This window comes from Narcine bancroftii, chromosome 6, assembly GCF_036971445.1.
Source record: "Narcine bancroftii isolate sNarBan1 chromosome 6, sNarBan1.hap1, whole genome shotgun sequence".
In the NCBI taxonomy this organism is placed as follows: domain Eukaryota; kingdom Metazoa; phylum Chordata; class Chondrichthyes; order Torpediniformes; family Narcinidae; genus Narcine; species Narcine bancroftii.
This window is the reverse complement of record NC_091474.1, coordinates 73217745-73232482: the sequence shown is the minus strand read 5'-3', so window position 1 is coordinate 73232482 and position 14738 is coordinate 73217745. Positions and strand designations below refer to the sequence as shown.

Below are 14738 nucleotides of genomic sequence, written 5' to 3'. Positions count from 1 at the left end.
GGACTCAATGACATCATGATCCTGCTATGTTGCCAAAGGCATTAGCGTGCTCTCTTAACTCATTGGGGTCTTTCCCTCCAATAAAACTGGATTACTCCCAGGAATTACATGCCACAGATTCAGGAGTGGATAAATGGAGGGTAGATGTTTAGCCCTTTCTGCAGGGTGGAAATGTTAGACACTAGCGGGCATTGCTTTAAGATGAGGGAGGGGGGAAGTTTAAAAGATATTTATGAGGAACATTTTTATTACACTCAGAGTGAACTTTTTTTTTACACACAGAGTGGTAGGTTGCTGGAGCCCTGCCAGGGGATAGCAGCATTTATTTAGACAGACACATGAACAGGCTGGGAATGGAGGGATATGGACCACGTTCAGGCAGACGTGCAGTTTAAATTGGCATCATGGTCAGCACAGACATGATGGGCCAAAGGGCCTGAAGGTGTGCTGGATTGTTCTTGAAGGAGCAATCTGTCCAATCTCCATCTGCCCCTGGCCATTCTTGTTTTTGAAGATGGGCCTTCTTTGGCCCAAATCCCACAGCGCTGTGAGTTTGCTTTGTTTCTAGTTCCACTTTGTCCTGATGAGTCTGTATTCAGCTTGTGGATTCTAGATTATAACCGCCAACCATATTCTCATTTCCAACCCCCTCCTCTTGCCGTGCCTTTGGCTTTCAATTCCCTTAAATCTATGTTCTCTTCAGTCATTGCTAATTCCAACCAGAAGTTAACATTTCCAGAACTGCCTGTTTCTCCACCTAACTGGTAGAATGGACAGTGTGCAATGATTTTTTTTTTAAGCTCACACAACTTCTGCAAAGTTTTATTGGGAAAGGGCAGCCCACATTTCAATCACTTCTTCTTTTATCAGGAAGTAAGCCCTGTGACTTGAGGTGCCTGTTCACCAGTCACAGACTGAGAACTGAACGAGGCAAGGGAAGCATGCTTGTGTTTTAACGTGGATTACATTGTCAGTTCGATGATTTGAAGGAGAGATGAAGCTGCTAGTTTGGAGAGGATCGCAGATGTAAACTCTGCACGCTCCAGTGGAACTTGAATCTGTCGCGGGTGGTTGTTACAATCAGGTGAGTTTTATTACGGTTCTCATCTATGTGATTCTTCAGTTCCAATGTCTTGTGTTGTCCATTATGTGGAGAGTAAACTATCCTGTCACTGTCCAGAAAGTGAACAGAATTTTATATTAGATGAAATATCCACTTGTTAGCTTACCAAATTGAAGTTGATGGGATCATGTTGGATTGGGTTAAGTGTGAAAAAATGTCTGAAGCCTCTGGGTAGAGTGGTGAGGGGCCAGCTCCTTATGTGAATGGCCTTATTGATACCATTGACTTGAAATGACAATAGGGCAAGGAGCACCTGGCCCTGCCATTCATCCAGACCTGCTTCCATGTCATTATCCAGCACCATGCCCATAAGCCCTTGGTATCCAAGATCTATGAAAGGCAATCAATAACTGCTCCACTGCCTTTCAGGGTGAAGAATCCTGAAGATTCCCCACCCTTCCAGTGAAGAAATTTACTTTCACTTCACTGCTAAACATTTTCCCTCTCATTTTGAGAATGTGACCCCAAGTTATAGACCCCATCCATTTGTGGACGCCTCTCACAATTTCCTGGATCTCAATGTCATCATTTCTCATTCTTCTGAACTTTAGAAATGAGATGCCTCGCCTACACCGTCTCTCATCACACGACGTACCCACCATGCGAGGGACCAGTTTGGTGAATCTTGGCTGCACTTCATTCCATTATGTCACTGATCTTTTTATTTCCACAGCTAACCACCCTTTTTAGGAACTTGTTTGTCAAGCGTTTCCTGCATACCCAGGTTGACAATGTTCACTGCTTCCTCTCCAAATTTGTATATTTTCATTGTCTTCATCATTTCTCTCTATTACATCTAAAAGACTTGATTAAAGGGTCAAGACCCAGCGTTGACTGTCCGTTTCTCTCCACGGATGCATTTCAATCTGCTGAATTCCTCTAGCTTCCCTTAGTTTGCACAAGGTTTCAACTGCAGTTTGTCAACAATTAGTCAGGTTCGTCACCGGTGATTTGCATCAGTGCTGACTTTCTTGTTCCAACTCACTTCTCCAAGGGCCCAGTGAAAGTTGACTCACTTTATTCTCATGTTTTAACTTTTCCTGTATTTTCTCTTCTACCCTTCTCAGTGTATAATATTTACCCTTGTTTTCTATCACCTGACGGCCCCTTCTTTGTTGCATCAGACAGAAAGAGATATGGAGAAACCGAAACAGCAGCTGAAAACTAAGGACCAGGTGGACACAAAAGTCACGGATCTCGAGACTCTGGAAAGGCAAATCTCTGACTACCTGCACTTGCTCCCAGTTCTCACTCAGGATGAGAAAGAGAAGTCCTGGAACAGCCTCCTCTCTCTCTTCCTCCAGGTACTTTGACCTTCTCGTGCTCTTGATACAACCACCTGCATGGTATCACCACTTGGTTTGGATTTAGGATAAAAGTAACTTGGGGACGGTCTGTGTGGGGAAAGGAGTGAAGGTGATTGACCAAAATAGTTCCAAGGGAGAGGCACTGGGCCATGTGAATAGAGTGGAGAAACTGAGATTGTTCTCCCTGGTACAGAAGAGTGTGGGGATCTGACAAAGAAGTTCAGAATAATGAAGGGTGGAGATGAAGTAGGCAGAGAAAACCTTCTTCATTGGTGGAAGGTTCAACAAGTTGTGGACATAAAATTAAGGTGATTGGCAAAAGTACCTTGAGGAGACTTGAGAGAGTGGTTACAATTTGGAATACAAGGTTAGCAGTTGAGGTCAAATAAATGACAGCTTTTACAAATGGACCTGGATAAATATAAATTTTAATTTTAAATTTAAACGCACAGCACAGTAACAGGGCCATTTCAGCCCATGAATGCATACCGCCCAATTTGCACCCCATTAACCTACAACCTCTGGTATGTTTTGAACAGTGGGAAGAAACCAGAGAGCCCCCCCCCCGCCCCCCCAAGGGAAACCCATGCAGACATGGTGAGAATGTACAAACTCCTCACAGATAGTGCGAGATTTGAACCCTGGTCACGATTGCTAGCGCTGTAAAGGTAACTGCTATGCCACCTTGCTGCCCCCAGGGCATCCTGTTAGCCATGGCCAAGTGTGGCCAAAGGGCCTGATTCCATGCTTTTCGACTCTCTGAAGAGTCACCGATCTGAATCATTTCTTATCTTTCTCTCCCCACAGATGCTGTCCTGCTGAACATTTCCAGCATTTTCAGTTTTTTATTTCACATACCTTGAATATTCAGATTTGTCTATTTGCTCTTGTAAGAAAAGGTCTTTTCATTTCAATTCCATTTTTTCTCCTCAGATCTGTGTCCCAGATGACTGTCCCTTCTGTCTCTAGGTTTGTCATGGACTTGTCACACCAGCTAATGTGTAGCAAGCTGCATAAAAGTGCTCAACAGTGTTAGAGCAGGGAGTGAAACACAAAAGTCTGCGGACGCTGTGATTGTAGTAAAAAGACACAGAAATGCTGGAGGAATTTGGCTGGTCTCACAGCGTCCATAGAAGATAAAGATATATTGCTGATGTTTCGGGCCTGAGCCAACGTTTTTCCTTTTGTCAGTAGTGTTAGAGCCAGATTTAGTTTCCTTGGTGAAGATGGGAGTAAATATTCAGCCAGCGGAGGGCCTTGGTCAGGCTTTGCTCGTAGCAGCTGTTTGAAAAAAGTTGTGTGAAACAGCAATGGCGTCGCCCAGGATAAAGAGCTGGTTGATGCCGCTCACTGTTGGTGTGACTCTCTTAAAGTGTCCTTATCCCTGCTTAGTAAGAGTTGCCCCAGTCAGAGGCTTTATCTGTAAACTTGGGGTTGAGGGGGTTAATTATCTTTAATGTTATTGTTCATTTTTTGGGTGGCTCCGTGGAGGGGGAAGAACCTGCAGATGCAGCGATGGTTAAATGTATTCAATAAATGTGACTGAAAATAAAGTAAAGTGCTTTAAGGTTTATATATTCATGCAAGTGAAGTTTGTTATGTGTAAGTACAGTGTAGTATTTTTGTTTTTTAAACTATTTATTTGTAATGCAAGTGTATTAGTTGGGCATTGTAAGTGTAAGTCTCATGCAACCAGAAATTACACTTGTCTGGCATCTATCGATCCCCATAGGTGCCGGATACCAGGGGCTTTACTGTAATGGTGTATTTTTGGGAGGGAATGCTGATAAAATCTGAAATTAATTGGAATATGTTGGAAATATTAATCTGTCAGCCAGGATTTGTGGAACCGGAGCTTTGAATGCTTCAGGTCATTTCAATTGCTTTAGACCTGAGAGGTTGACAGCTGTGGGGAGAGAAACACCGTGATCTAGCATTCTAGTTCAGTCTGACGGTCTTCAGTCACCTCCCAATGTACTGAGATTAATCACTCTGTTGAAAGATGCTATGATGAGCCAACTCAATGAAGACACTAAATAATCCTTTTCATGTTTTTGCAGATTTTTGACAATGTCTCAAATAATTGGATGACAAAGTTCCCGAGTATTATTCAATTCTCCATTGAAGCCTCTAGAGTAATGGTGCAAACAATCAAATGGAAACTTGGTGACAAACCAGGAGGTAACATTTGCACTGTTAATTAAGATGATTCATGGATTATTTGTGTGCAGTTTTTGGCAGTGACAATTTCAAACCTGCTTTGTTCACCCATGGGTTAAATTGCAGCAGGCCTGCCTTCTGTTATCTTGGCCTAAAACTTTGGAATTCCCTCCCTAAACATCTCCATGACCCTCAAAACTTTCCTCTTTGACAAAACTTTTGGACAGCTCTCCAAGCATATTTTTGCATGTCTTGGCATAAAATTTTGTTTGATACTTTAAATGATCTTTGGAAGCTCGGAACATTTGACTGCAAAAAAAGTGTGCAGAATGGTTCAGGGGACCATAGTAAATGTTCGACACAAAGAGGGCACTCGCTCCCTCATGTCTGTCTAAGTCAGAAAGAGCTCTCCAGCTCAATGTACTGGCACAAGTTCTATTTCCCTGCAGATCAGCGTTCTTCAAGTGCACACCCACATACTTTCTAACTGTTCCAGGGATTCTTCATCCCTTTTGCCAGTGGTTCATAACTTTTTTTCATCAACTGACCAACTTTACTTACCACAGATCACCTGTAACAACCCCACGTGCCACCAGAGAAGGGAAGGGGGGTTTGGGAGGAGAGGGGAAGTTCAACCACTGAGAGATTATTATTTTGTTTTGGTCAGAACATTTTTTGACAATTTTCGTAATCAAATTTACAACCTTGTTTTACATGCACCTGCCTACGTTTTGCCCATATATCTTTTGCCCATGTATCTTTATCTCTGCTATATAAAGCCTGCTGTTTGAGCTACTGATTTTCTCCAGGGTTGTGCTTTTACTTCAACCACAGCTACTGCAGATTTTCATGTTTTGCTCTCTGTGCACATTGCTAGCTTATTAAATCAGTACCATTCATCGTGACCATGTGGCTACAGAGGTATCAAGGTATGAGCAAAATGTCGGCAGCACCCGAACAAAATGGTGGGAACCTCTTCCATTTGAGTCAGCTTTGAATCCAGTTTAACTACTCTCCCAACAATCCCACGGACCTTTACTTATTTGACATGCAGATGTGTGGAAGCTATCTGAAGCCATGCAGATGATATATGCAGCTTCCTCATTCATCCTTCTTGTTACCTCCTCAGTGAAAACAGTCCATCACAACTTTCCTTTCAATGAACCATACTATGTGCCACTGTCACATCATCATTAGGATCCATGCAGTTTCAGTTGGAATATTACATCTCAGTTCAAAGGGTAATGTCCAATTTGGGACATGAATGATCTGTCCTGAATGTGGAACCCCCTCTCTGGCTTGTCTTGGAAAGGAGAATAGCCTCCCACATGGCTGCTCCTTGTCATGTCTTAAAAGAACAACAGCAGGATGAAGAGCAACCATTAAATAGCTGGAGGAACTCAGCGAATCAGGAAGCATCCCATGGTTGAAATAGCCCATGTTTCAGGTCAGGTCCTTTTATCGAGATTCTAACACCAGAATCAAACCTAGAACCACCGGAATCCATTTTTGTGGATTGTTTTATCACATCTTTGCTTACCAATTCCAATGAGTGAAACTTTCTGGAGAGAAAGGTAAAGTTTCTCAGACGGGAGACTGAAAACCTTGTGATGATATAATGCACTACCCCAGTCAAGTGTTGGAGACAATTTTCATTGCAGATTAATCCTGCTGAATCAAGAATAAACCTGCCCCAGAAATGGCCAATTTGTGTTTTAGAAATAGACCAATGTTTGTAAGCTTAAAATGAGGCTTCAAAAGTAATCTGGGGACACAGAGGCTTTATATGGCAATTGGATAGCTTTTCATAAGTCTTCCATGGCCCCACAAACACAAGTGTATGACCATTGTGTGCAAACAGTGTGGCCTAGCCTGAATTGTAAAGATTGTAACTCATCAACGGTGACTTCATTTTGTTTGGGCTTCATTGTTAATGCAGGGAGACACATTAGTCTCTTCTTCCAGTATTATTAAAGGGGATGGCATGGCTAATGTAGCAGTTAGCGCAGTGCCTTTATAGCGCCAGTGATTGGGACCAGGGTTCGAATCCTGTGTTGTCTGTAAGGAGTTTGTATGTTCTCCCTGTGTCTGTGTGGGTTTTCCCCGGGAACTCTGGTTCCCTCCCACCATTCAAAATGTACCGGGGTGGGGGGGGGGGGGGTGTAAATTGGGCGGCATGGACTCGTGGGCCAAAATGGCCAGTTACCATCCCATATGTCTAAATTAAATTAAAAGTCCTTTTGCAAAGCACACCGAATGCTGAAGAAACTTAAAGTGGAATATTACTTGATGCAATTAGAATTCTGTAATAAAAGTGAATTTGTAATGCTCTTGTGGCAGGTGAAGCACGTTTCGCTGTTGAGAAACACTTCCAAAGGCAACGAGAAGGGAGCAATGATGGGTGGAAGCTGCTGCAGGCTGTGCATCTATTGTCCACTGTTGACTCAGTAAGTGGAAAAATGAACCATTGATGGCAAATCCCGTACTAATGTCAATCAGCACATCACATGGGGAAGTCTTTTTATAGAGGAATCCTTGATGGGTCCTGCTTGATTGGTGTGTCAGTGGGTAATTCCATTCCAAGGCAAGGAATGCTTTGTCTCTCAACTGTTTCCTGTAGCTAGGTTTGTATGATTCCACAAATCACTGGAGAGTAATAGATCACTGTTTGCAAGTTAAAGCTTAAATGGTCAATATTGGCTTTCATTGACGTACTTCATTTAATGTTGAATTAGAAGACTGTCCTACTCCACAGCTTTAGGTGTAAAATCTAAGCTAACTGCATTGATGCAGTTTTGGAGAAGTGGTAAACTCATGAAGGAACCAGCCTTCTTGGTCAGTCATGTGACCTCTGGGCACTCCAGTGTCCTCACAGAACCCAAAGAACTGGTAGGCCACTGTGAATTCTGCCCAGTGTGGGTGAGTGGATGGATGGAGAGGATCAAGGGGAAATGGATGGGCGAGAGGGAGAAAAATACAGTTAGTTGTTGAGGCTCTGGGATTAAAAGGGGGGACAGCACTGAGAGCTAGCAAGGATCAATGGGCTGATTGACCTCTTGTGCTGCATGAAGTAAGTCGGCATAGGCTGACTTCAGCAATCACGTTGATTGTGAGTGTAAACCCCATCTGGGCCCTGAGAGTGACCAGGCTGATGCTTTAACACAATATTGTGTGTTCCATTGTTGAGTGGACCACCTCAAAATTAAATTTTTTAATTTAAAAAATAATATTTAAATTTAGACATCCTGCACAATAACAGGCCGTTTCAGCCCATGAGTCTGTGCCACCCAATTTACACCTAATTATCCTACACCCCCAGTACATTTCAAACAGTGGGAGGAAACCAGAGCCCTCGGGGAAAACCCACACAGACACAGTGAGAATGTACAAACTCCTTAGTTTTTTTCTCTGCAATGAAAGTGCACGGTTATCCAGAGAAGAGCCAAAGGAGATTGAAGTCTTGTCTGTCTACATGAGCATACAAGTACCTATGTCATGAGCTGACTATTCTCTCAATGATGGCTGACATTTCACCCCAATTCAACATGTCAGATATGGTGAATGAGTCATTATTAGTGTATAAACTTTACCTTTTATGGAAATTCATTGTCCTATTTTCCAAGCAAAACAAATGACCACATCTTTCCTCTGTTATTTTGAGATTATGAAGCTCAGTGGGTCTTGGAAGGTGATCCACATGTGTTGACTTCCACCTTCTGGGAACCGAGCACTGTTTGTTTGGTGAAGATGTGTGCTAGCCTGTAACGTGCCCTTCACAAACAATGAAAACTCCAACTTAGCACCACAGAATAACTTTCGTTTATCGGTGGTTGTTCTGTGCAAGGTGTAAATTGGATATTTGCTCTTGAAAGCTGAAACACTAGGCAGTAAATCCTTCCACTTGCAAAGACTGGAAACATTTCACATGTCGCTGTTAAGAAAACCATGTCATAACCATAAGTTCATAGGGTGATGGAAACACACAAATAATGGTGGAACTCAGCAGGTCTTGCACCGTCCATGGGAGATGAACTTCTTCCTACCCTGAAAACGTTATCCTTTAAGTCAATTGAGTTGAAAAGCAAATTATGCAGAGGATATGGAGAGTTTGAATATATATATATATATATATATAGGTTAAGTGAGTGGGCAAGGGTCTGGGAGATGGAGTACAATGTTGGCAGATGTGAGGTTCTTCACTTTAGAAGGAAAGTGCAAGATCAGAGTATTTAAATGGCAGGTGATGACATCATGCTGCCATGCAGGAGAAATTGGGAGTGGTTGTGCATGAATTGCAAAAGAGTGGTTTTCAGGTACCACAGGCTATCAAGAAGTCAAATGGAATGTTGGCCTTCATTGCTAGAGGGATTGAATTTAAGAGCACGGAGTTTCTGCTGCAACTGTACAAGGTACTGGTGAGATTGCATCTAGAGAACTGCGTGCAGTTCTGGTATCCTTGAGGAAGGATTTTCTGGCTTTGGAGGTGATGCAGAGGAGGTTCAGGTTGATTCTAGAAATGAAGGGATTAGCCTATGAGGAGAGATTGAGTCACCTGGGACTGTACTCACTGGAATTTATAAGAATGAGAGGAAATCTTATAGAAATGTATAAAATTGTGAAAGGTATCGATAAAATAGTTTCCATTGTTGGGGTAGACTAGGACTAGGGGACATGGCCTCCAATTCAGGGTAGTAGATTTTGGATGGACATGAGGAGGGTGATAAATCTGTGGAATTGAAGCGGTGGAGGTACCTCAGTAAATATATTTAAGACAAGGTTGGATGGGGGAAATTAAGGGATATGAGGAAAAGGCAGGTAGGTGGAGATGAGCCAATCATCAGATTGTTCATGATCCCACTGAATGGGGGAGCAGGCTCAATGGTCCGGATAGCCAACTCCTGCCCCTATTTCTTGTGTTCTCCTCTCCCCACCCTTCTGAAGGTGGACTAAACCTGCAGCAGGAACATTGGTGCAATTTTTCTCGCTTGTGACCTGGTGTTTTATTGAACATGATTTAATCATTTTGATTTTATAGCTTTATGTTTGACCTTCATGGCTTGTAGAGCCTCCCAATGATGTGCCATCTATTCTGTTTGAATGTAAACTATGCTGCCAGGTAACAGGAGGTAAAAGCACACTGAAATGTTGGAGGAACTCAGCCGGTCTCGCAGTGTGTAGAGGAGACAAAGATATATTGGTGATCTATCTATCTCTCTCTCTCTCTCTCTCTCTCTCTCTCTCTCTCCCTCTCTCTCCCCCCTCCCCCCACCACCACATGGATGTTGAAAAGACCACCTGAGTTCCTCCAGCATTTTTGACTACAGGTATTTTTACTATAATCACAGCATCTGCAGACTTTTGTCTTTCACTCGGCAGCAGGAGGTGCTAGTTACTTACATTTGTTAGTTGAAAGTGATCAATTTGAGTTTCAGTGTCACAGGAGCAAGCTTTACAATTAAGCAGCTCATTGACAAATCTGCCTGGGGATCACACATGAGCCTTCATTTTGAACTTGGCGAGCATTGAAATTTCGACCTTTCATCTGTCGGGGTTGGGTTGTAGGAAGTGCCTCACTGAGTCACGTTGTATTCAATGCACTGTTCATTAACACACATACAGTGTGCTTTTCTAATATTGAGCAGTTGAAAATTGTTTGTTGCTGCAACACTTTGAATACAAATACATCGGAGGAATGTTCATAAGATAATAAAGAGCAGAATTGGGCCATTCAGCCCATCGAGTCTGCCCCATCATTTAATCATGAGCTGATCCATTTTCTCACTCAGCCCCACTGCCTGGCCTCCTCCCCATAACCTTTGATGTCTTGGCCAATGAAGAACCTATCAATCTCTGCCTTAAATACACCCAATGACCAGGCCTCCACAAACACCTGTGGCAACAAATTCCACAGATTTACCACCCTTGGATGAAGAAATTCTTCCACATCTCTGTTCTCAACCGATGCCCTTCAATCCTGAAGTCATGCCCTCTTGTCCTAGACTCTCCCACCTTTCTACATCTACTCTCTCCATGCCTTTCAACATTTAAAATATTTCAATGAGATCCCTCCTCGTTCTATTAAATTCCAATGAATACAGGCCAAGAGCTGTCAAATGCTCCTCATATGATGATCCTTTCATTCCCGGAATCCTTTCATAAATCGGAAGTCCAAAACTGCTTCAACCTTGTTTGTGGTGATTTATTTTGAAATTGCTGGCAAGAGTCACTCGTTGTCTATCCCTAATTTCCATCAGAATGTGGAGATCCATTCCTTTAACAGCTACAACAATCATTTGGCATCAATAATGTTTAGATTCAAACAACGGACCATGGGAAAGAATCCCAGAGCCGTTACAATGTGCAACGTGGCCTGCTCCTTATTTGCTCGATGTAAATGATTTTCCACACCCCTGTCCTCTTTCCATAGACCTGAACTTACTTGCCCAGCTCCCATTGGAATGCAACCACTGAACTTAGTTCAACTATTGTCCATGGCAGAACAGATCACACCTCATCCATTTGTGGTGCAAAAACAAGTTCCTCGTTCCACTTATGGTCATTTTTCCAGTGAAAGCAGTTTCTTTGTGTCTCAACATCTCTTGAATTTAAATGTTTTTAATTCAATGACCTATAATTAGAGGAGATGAACCCATTATCTGTTGTATATCCACTTGACTAGATTCATTCACCCTTGGAATAGTTGAATAAACCTCTTTGACACCCCACAACGATTCTACTCTAGCGGATTTACAACCCTTAGGAATGACACTGAAACTGTAGACAATCTTGTCCAGGGCCCCTGGAGTTTCCTCGCTGACTTCCCTCAACTATGCTGGAGGTATCCCAGCCGGAGGAGATAACTTGTTAAATTTATCTGTGCTATTTTTGAGGTCCAGCAGCATCTTCAATGAATTCTAATGTAAAGTTATCATTTAATTCCTCATTGATGCTGCTCCTTCCTGGACGAGGTTTCTGTCCTTGACCTCTCCTCTCCTCCTGCAACCTTTTCCTGGACATATGACCATAGAATACTTGTAGATTCCTTTTTGTATTTCCACTCAGGCTTTCCCTGTTTTCCTCCCTGAAGGAACATAAGAAAATGGGAGCCATTGTAGATCACTCAAACCTCCCTTTCAATATGATCATGGCTGATATGCCCAAGACCTGGCATCCTACCCCATGCCAGGTCCTCGTGTTCATCCATCCTCCTAAGCTTGGCTTTTGTACTCTCCCAGCTTCCCATTCGCTTTTGGTCTTCCCATGTTTCGTTTCTACCTAGAAGAAAGCCATTTCAGTTCATAAGTTGGAAAGGGTGCAGATGATATTCACCAGGATGTTGGCAGGGCTTGAGTTATGGGGAGAGGTTGAATGGGCTAGATCTTCATTCCTATTCCCTGGGATCTAGGAGGCTGAGAGTTGATCTTGTAGATCACAAAGTATCTTCCAAGTACACCCATCAGGAAGGAGATCCAGTAGGATCAGAGCCAGCACCACCAGGCTTCTTCCCACGGGCATTGAGAATGCTGAACGACCAGAGGAACTGCTCACACTAACTATCCGGGACTTTATTATTTATTTAACGATATTTATTTATATGTGTACTACATGTAAATCGCTTGTTAATATGTGTGATATCTCTATATATGTGTTTGCACGTTTTTACACCGAGAAACACTGTTTTGCCCAGTTGTACTTATATAATTGGATGATAATAATAAACTTGGACTTGAACCTGTAACATGAAATCATGAGGGGCATGGAAAAAGCAAATGCTCACAGTCCATTTCCCAGGGTAGATGATTTTAGAATTGGAAGCCATGGGTTTAAGGTGAGTTGGGGGGGGGGGTGCATTTTAGAGGCCATGTTTTCACTCAGAAGGTGGTCTGTATTTGGAACGAGCTGTCAGCAGAAACTAAAAGCAGGTTCAATTGTGTTGTTCAAATTCATTTGGCAAATCTGTACATGGTACTGGAAGCTGAAAGTTAATCTAACATAATATTGTGCTGTAATGAAGCATTAACTATGCATCTCTGCAGACCCACTGAGTGTTTCAGCACTTTCTGTCTTTATTTCAGATTTCCAGCATCTGGATTGCCTTGAGACTGAAGAGTTGTGGTAATCTGGAGCAAAGAATCCAGTTTCTGGAGGTAGTCAGCAGGTCAGGCAGAAAGGGATGGTTGTGGTTTCAGGACGAGATACTTCAGCAGGACCACATTCTGTCCCAATGCAGGTTCTTCACCCAGTTCTTTGCCTTGACAGACACTGCCCTACCTGCTGAGTACCTCCAGAAATTTGATGTTTGGTTGTCACTACCCAAGATTATAAATGCTGTTTCAAAACAAAGACTCATTTCAGTTTTAATTTTGCTCCGATTTAAACTGTACGATAAATCTATATTTCCTTCTCTGTTTGGACAGAAATTCTGTCCACACGATTAAAGGGCTTCTACTTAAAACAGAGATGTGGAGAATTTCTTCAGCCAGGGGTGAAATTTGTTGCCACAGGTGGTTGTGGAGGCTAAGACATTGGGTGTATTTAAGGCAGAGATTGATAAGTTCTTGATAAGCCAGAGCATCAAAGGTTATGGGGAAGAAGACTGGGCAGTGGGGCTGAGTGGGAAAATGGGTCAGCTCTTGATTGAATGGTGGGCCAGACTCAATAGGCAGAATGGCCTAGTTCTGCTCCTGTCTTATAAGCATTCCTCTGATTATACTTGTATTCAATGTGTTGGAGCAACAAACACTTTTCAGCTGGATTGAGTGCATGTAAATCATAATTGAGTCAATGCATTGAATATAACATGAATAGTTGGGCAGACACAATGGGCCAGTGGGGCTACTTTTGCTCCTAAGCATCTTAAATTTTTGTTTATTCATGTATGTGCAATTTATAATTTATTTCTTTTTAAAAATAAAAGGCCCACATTAGCTCTCAGGAGTCCAGTATGTGACCAAAGATTAACAATAATAAATATGACCTTCTTAATATAACCATTGTGCTTATAACATAAACGTATCCTGTTTTCTGCCTCTCCATCAGGAAACGCTGCCAGGGATGGTAAGCACAGGGCTGCCCTTAATTCTTCTAAAATGCATGCAACTCTTCACTTTTCCATCTGAAAGCGAGACTGAAATAATAGAAAAACAAGACACGCATACGGAATTTCAGGAAACCATAACCCATGTAAGTTGGAGCTCCCATTCTCTGCAAGGCAATCAAAAGAATTCTACCACACATTTTAATGATGAATGCATAATGGGAAAAGTTCCTTGGGAATGTATGCATGTTTTTTTTAAAAATCAGTATATGATTTCCTCCAGTTGTCTAGATTGAAATGTGATTGTAAGTGGCCAGAGGGACGATGACCTTTTTAAAAAAATATTTTAAATATTTTTTTATTTTTCACACTGTGAACCATATCAACCAAAATATGTACAAATGTTTCTCATCAAATATACACAGTGGCATTTTCCCCCATTTTTCCCCCTTCCCTTCCATTCCACCCCCCTCCAAAACCAATAAATATTCAACATAAACAATAAAACCATAAAACAATGTCTTCACACAAAGGAAAAACAAACAAGAAAAATGTGTCATCTAATTTTATACACTAAATCAAATCGTTTTGTCTTCTTATCATTTTAGGGGATGGAGGTCCGAGGGAAGCTCTCTCTGTTATGTTCCATGTATGGTTCTCAAATTTGTTCAAACAATGTGACTTTATTTTTTATATTATATGTTATTTTTTTCCAATGAAATACATTTATTCATTTCCATGTACCATTGCTGTATACTCAGGCTCTCTTCTATTTTCCAAGTTGACATTATATATTTTTTTGCTACTGCTAAGGCTATCATAATGAATCTTTTTTGCTCTTTCTCCAATTTGAGGCCTAATTCCTTACTTCTTATGTTACTTAAAAGAAAGATCTCTGGATTTTTTGGTATGCTATTTTTTGTAATTTTATTTAATATCTGATTTAGTTCTTCCCAAAACGTATTCACTTTCGTACATGCCCAAATTGCATGTATTGTTGTTCCCATTTCCTTCTTACAGCGAAAACATCTATCTGATAATGTTGAATCCCATTTTTTAAATTTTTCAGGAGTAATATATACCCTGTGTAACCAATTATACTGTATCATGC

The 14738-nt window shown here is 41.8% G+C and overlaps 1 protein-coding gene across 5 annotated transcripts in view; it reads left to right on the top strand.

The window, feature by feature from the left end:
* Window positions 1–921: 921 nt before the first annotated feature.
* Window positions 922–14738, top strand: part of wdfy4 (WDFY family member 4) — a 224292-nt gene continuing 210475 nt past the window's right edge. For 4 of the 5 annotated variants that reach the window (XR_011340161.1, XM_069885346.1, XM_069885344.1 and 1 more), the window contains exons 1-5: window positions 922–1084; window positions 2248–2427; window positions 4491–4611; window positions 6931–7037; window positions 13630–13773. Coding sequence is in view for 4 of the 5 variants with exons in the window: in XM_069885346.1 (XP_069741447.1) it covers window positions 2260–2427; window positions 4491–4611; window positions 6931–7037; window positions 13630–13773 (540 nt within the window). In the remaining variant the exon portion in view is untranslated. The remainder of the gene's footprint in view (window positions 1085–2247; window positions 2428–4490; window positions 4612–6930; window positions 7038–13629; window positions 13774–14738) is intronic. The other variant, XM_069885345.1, reaches the window with a different exon arrangement.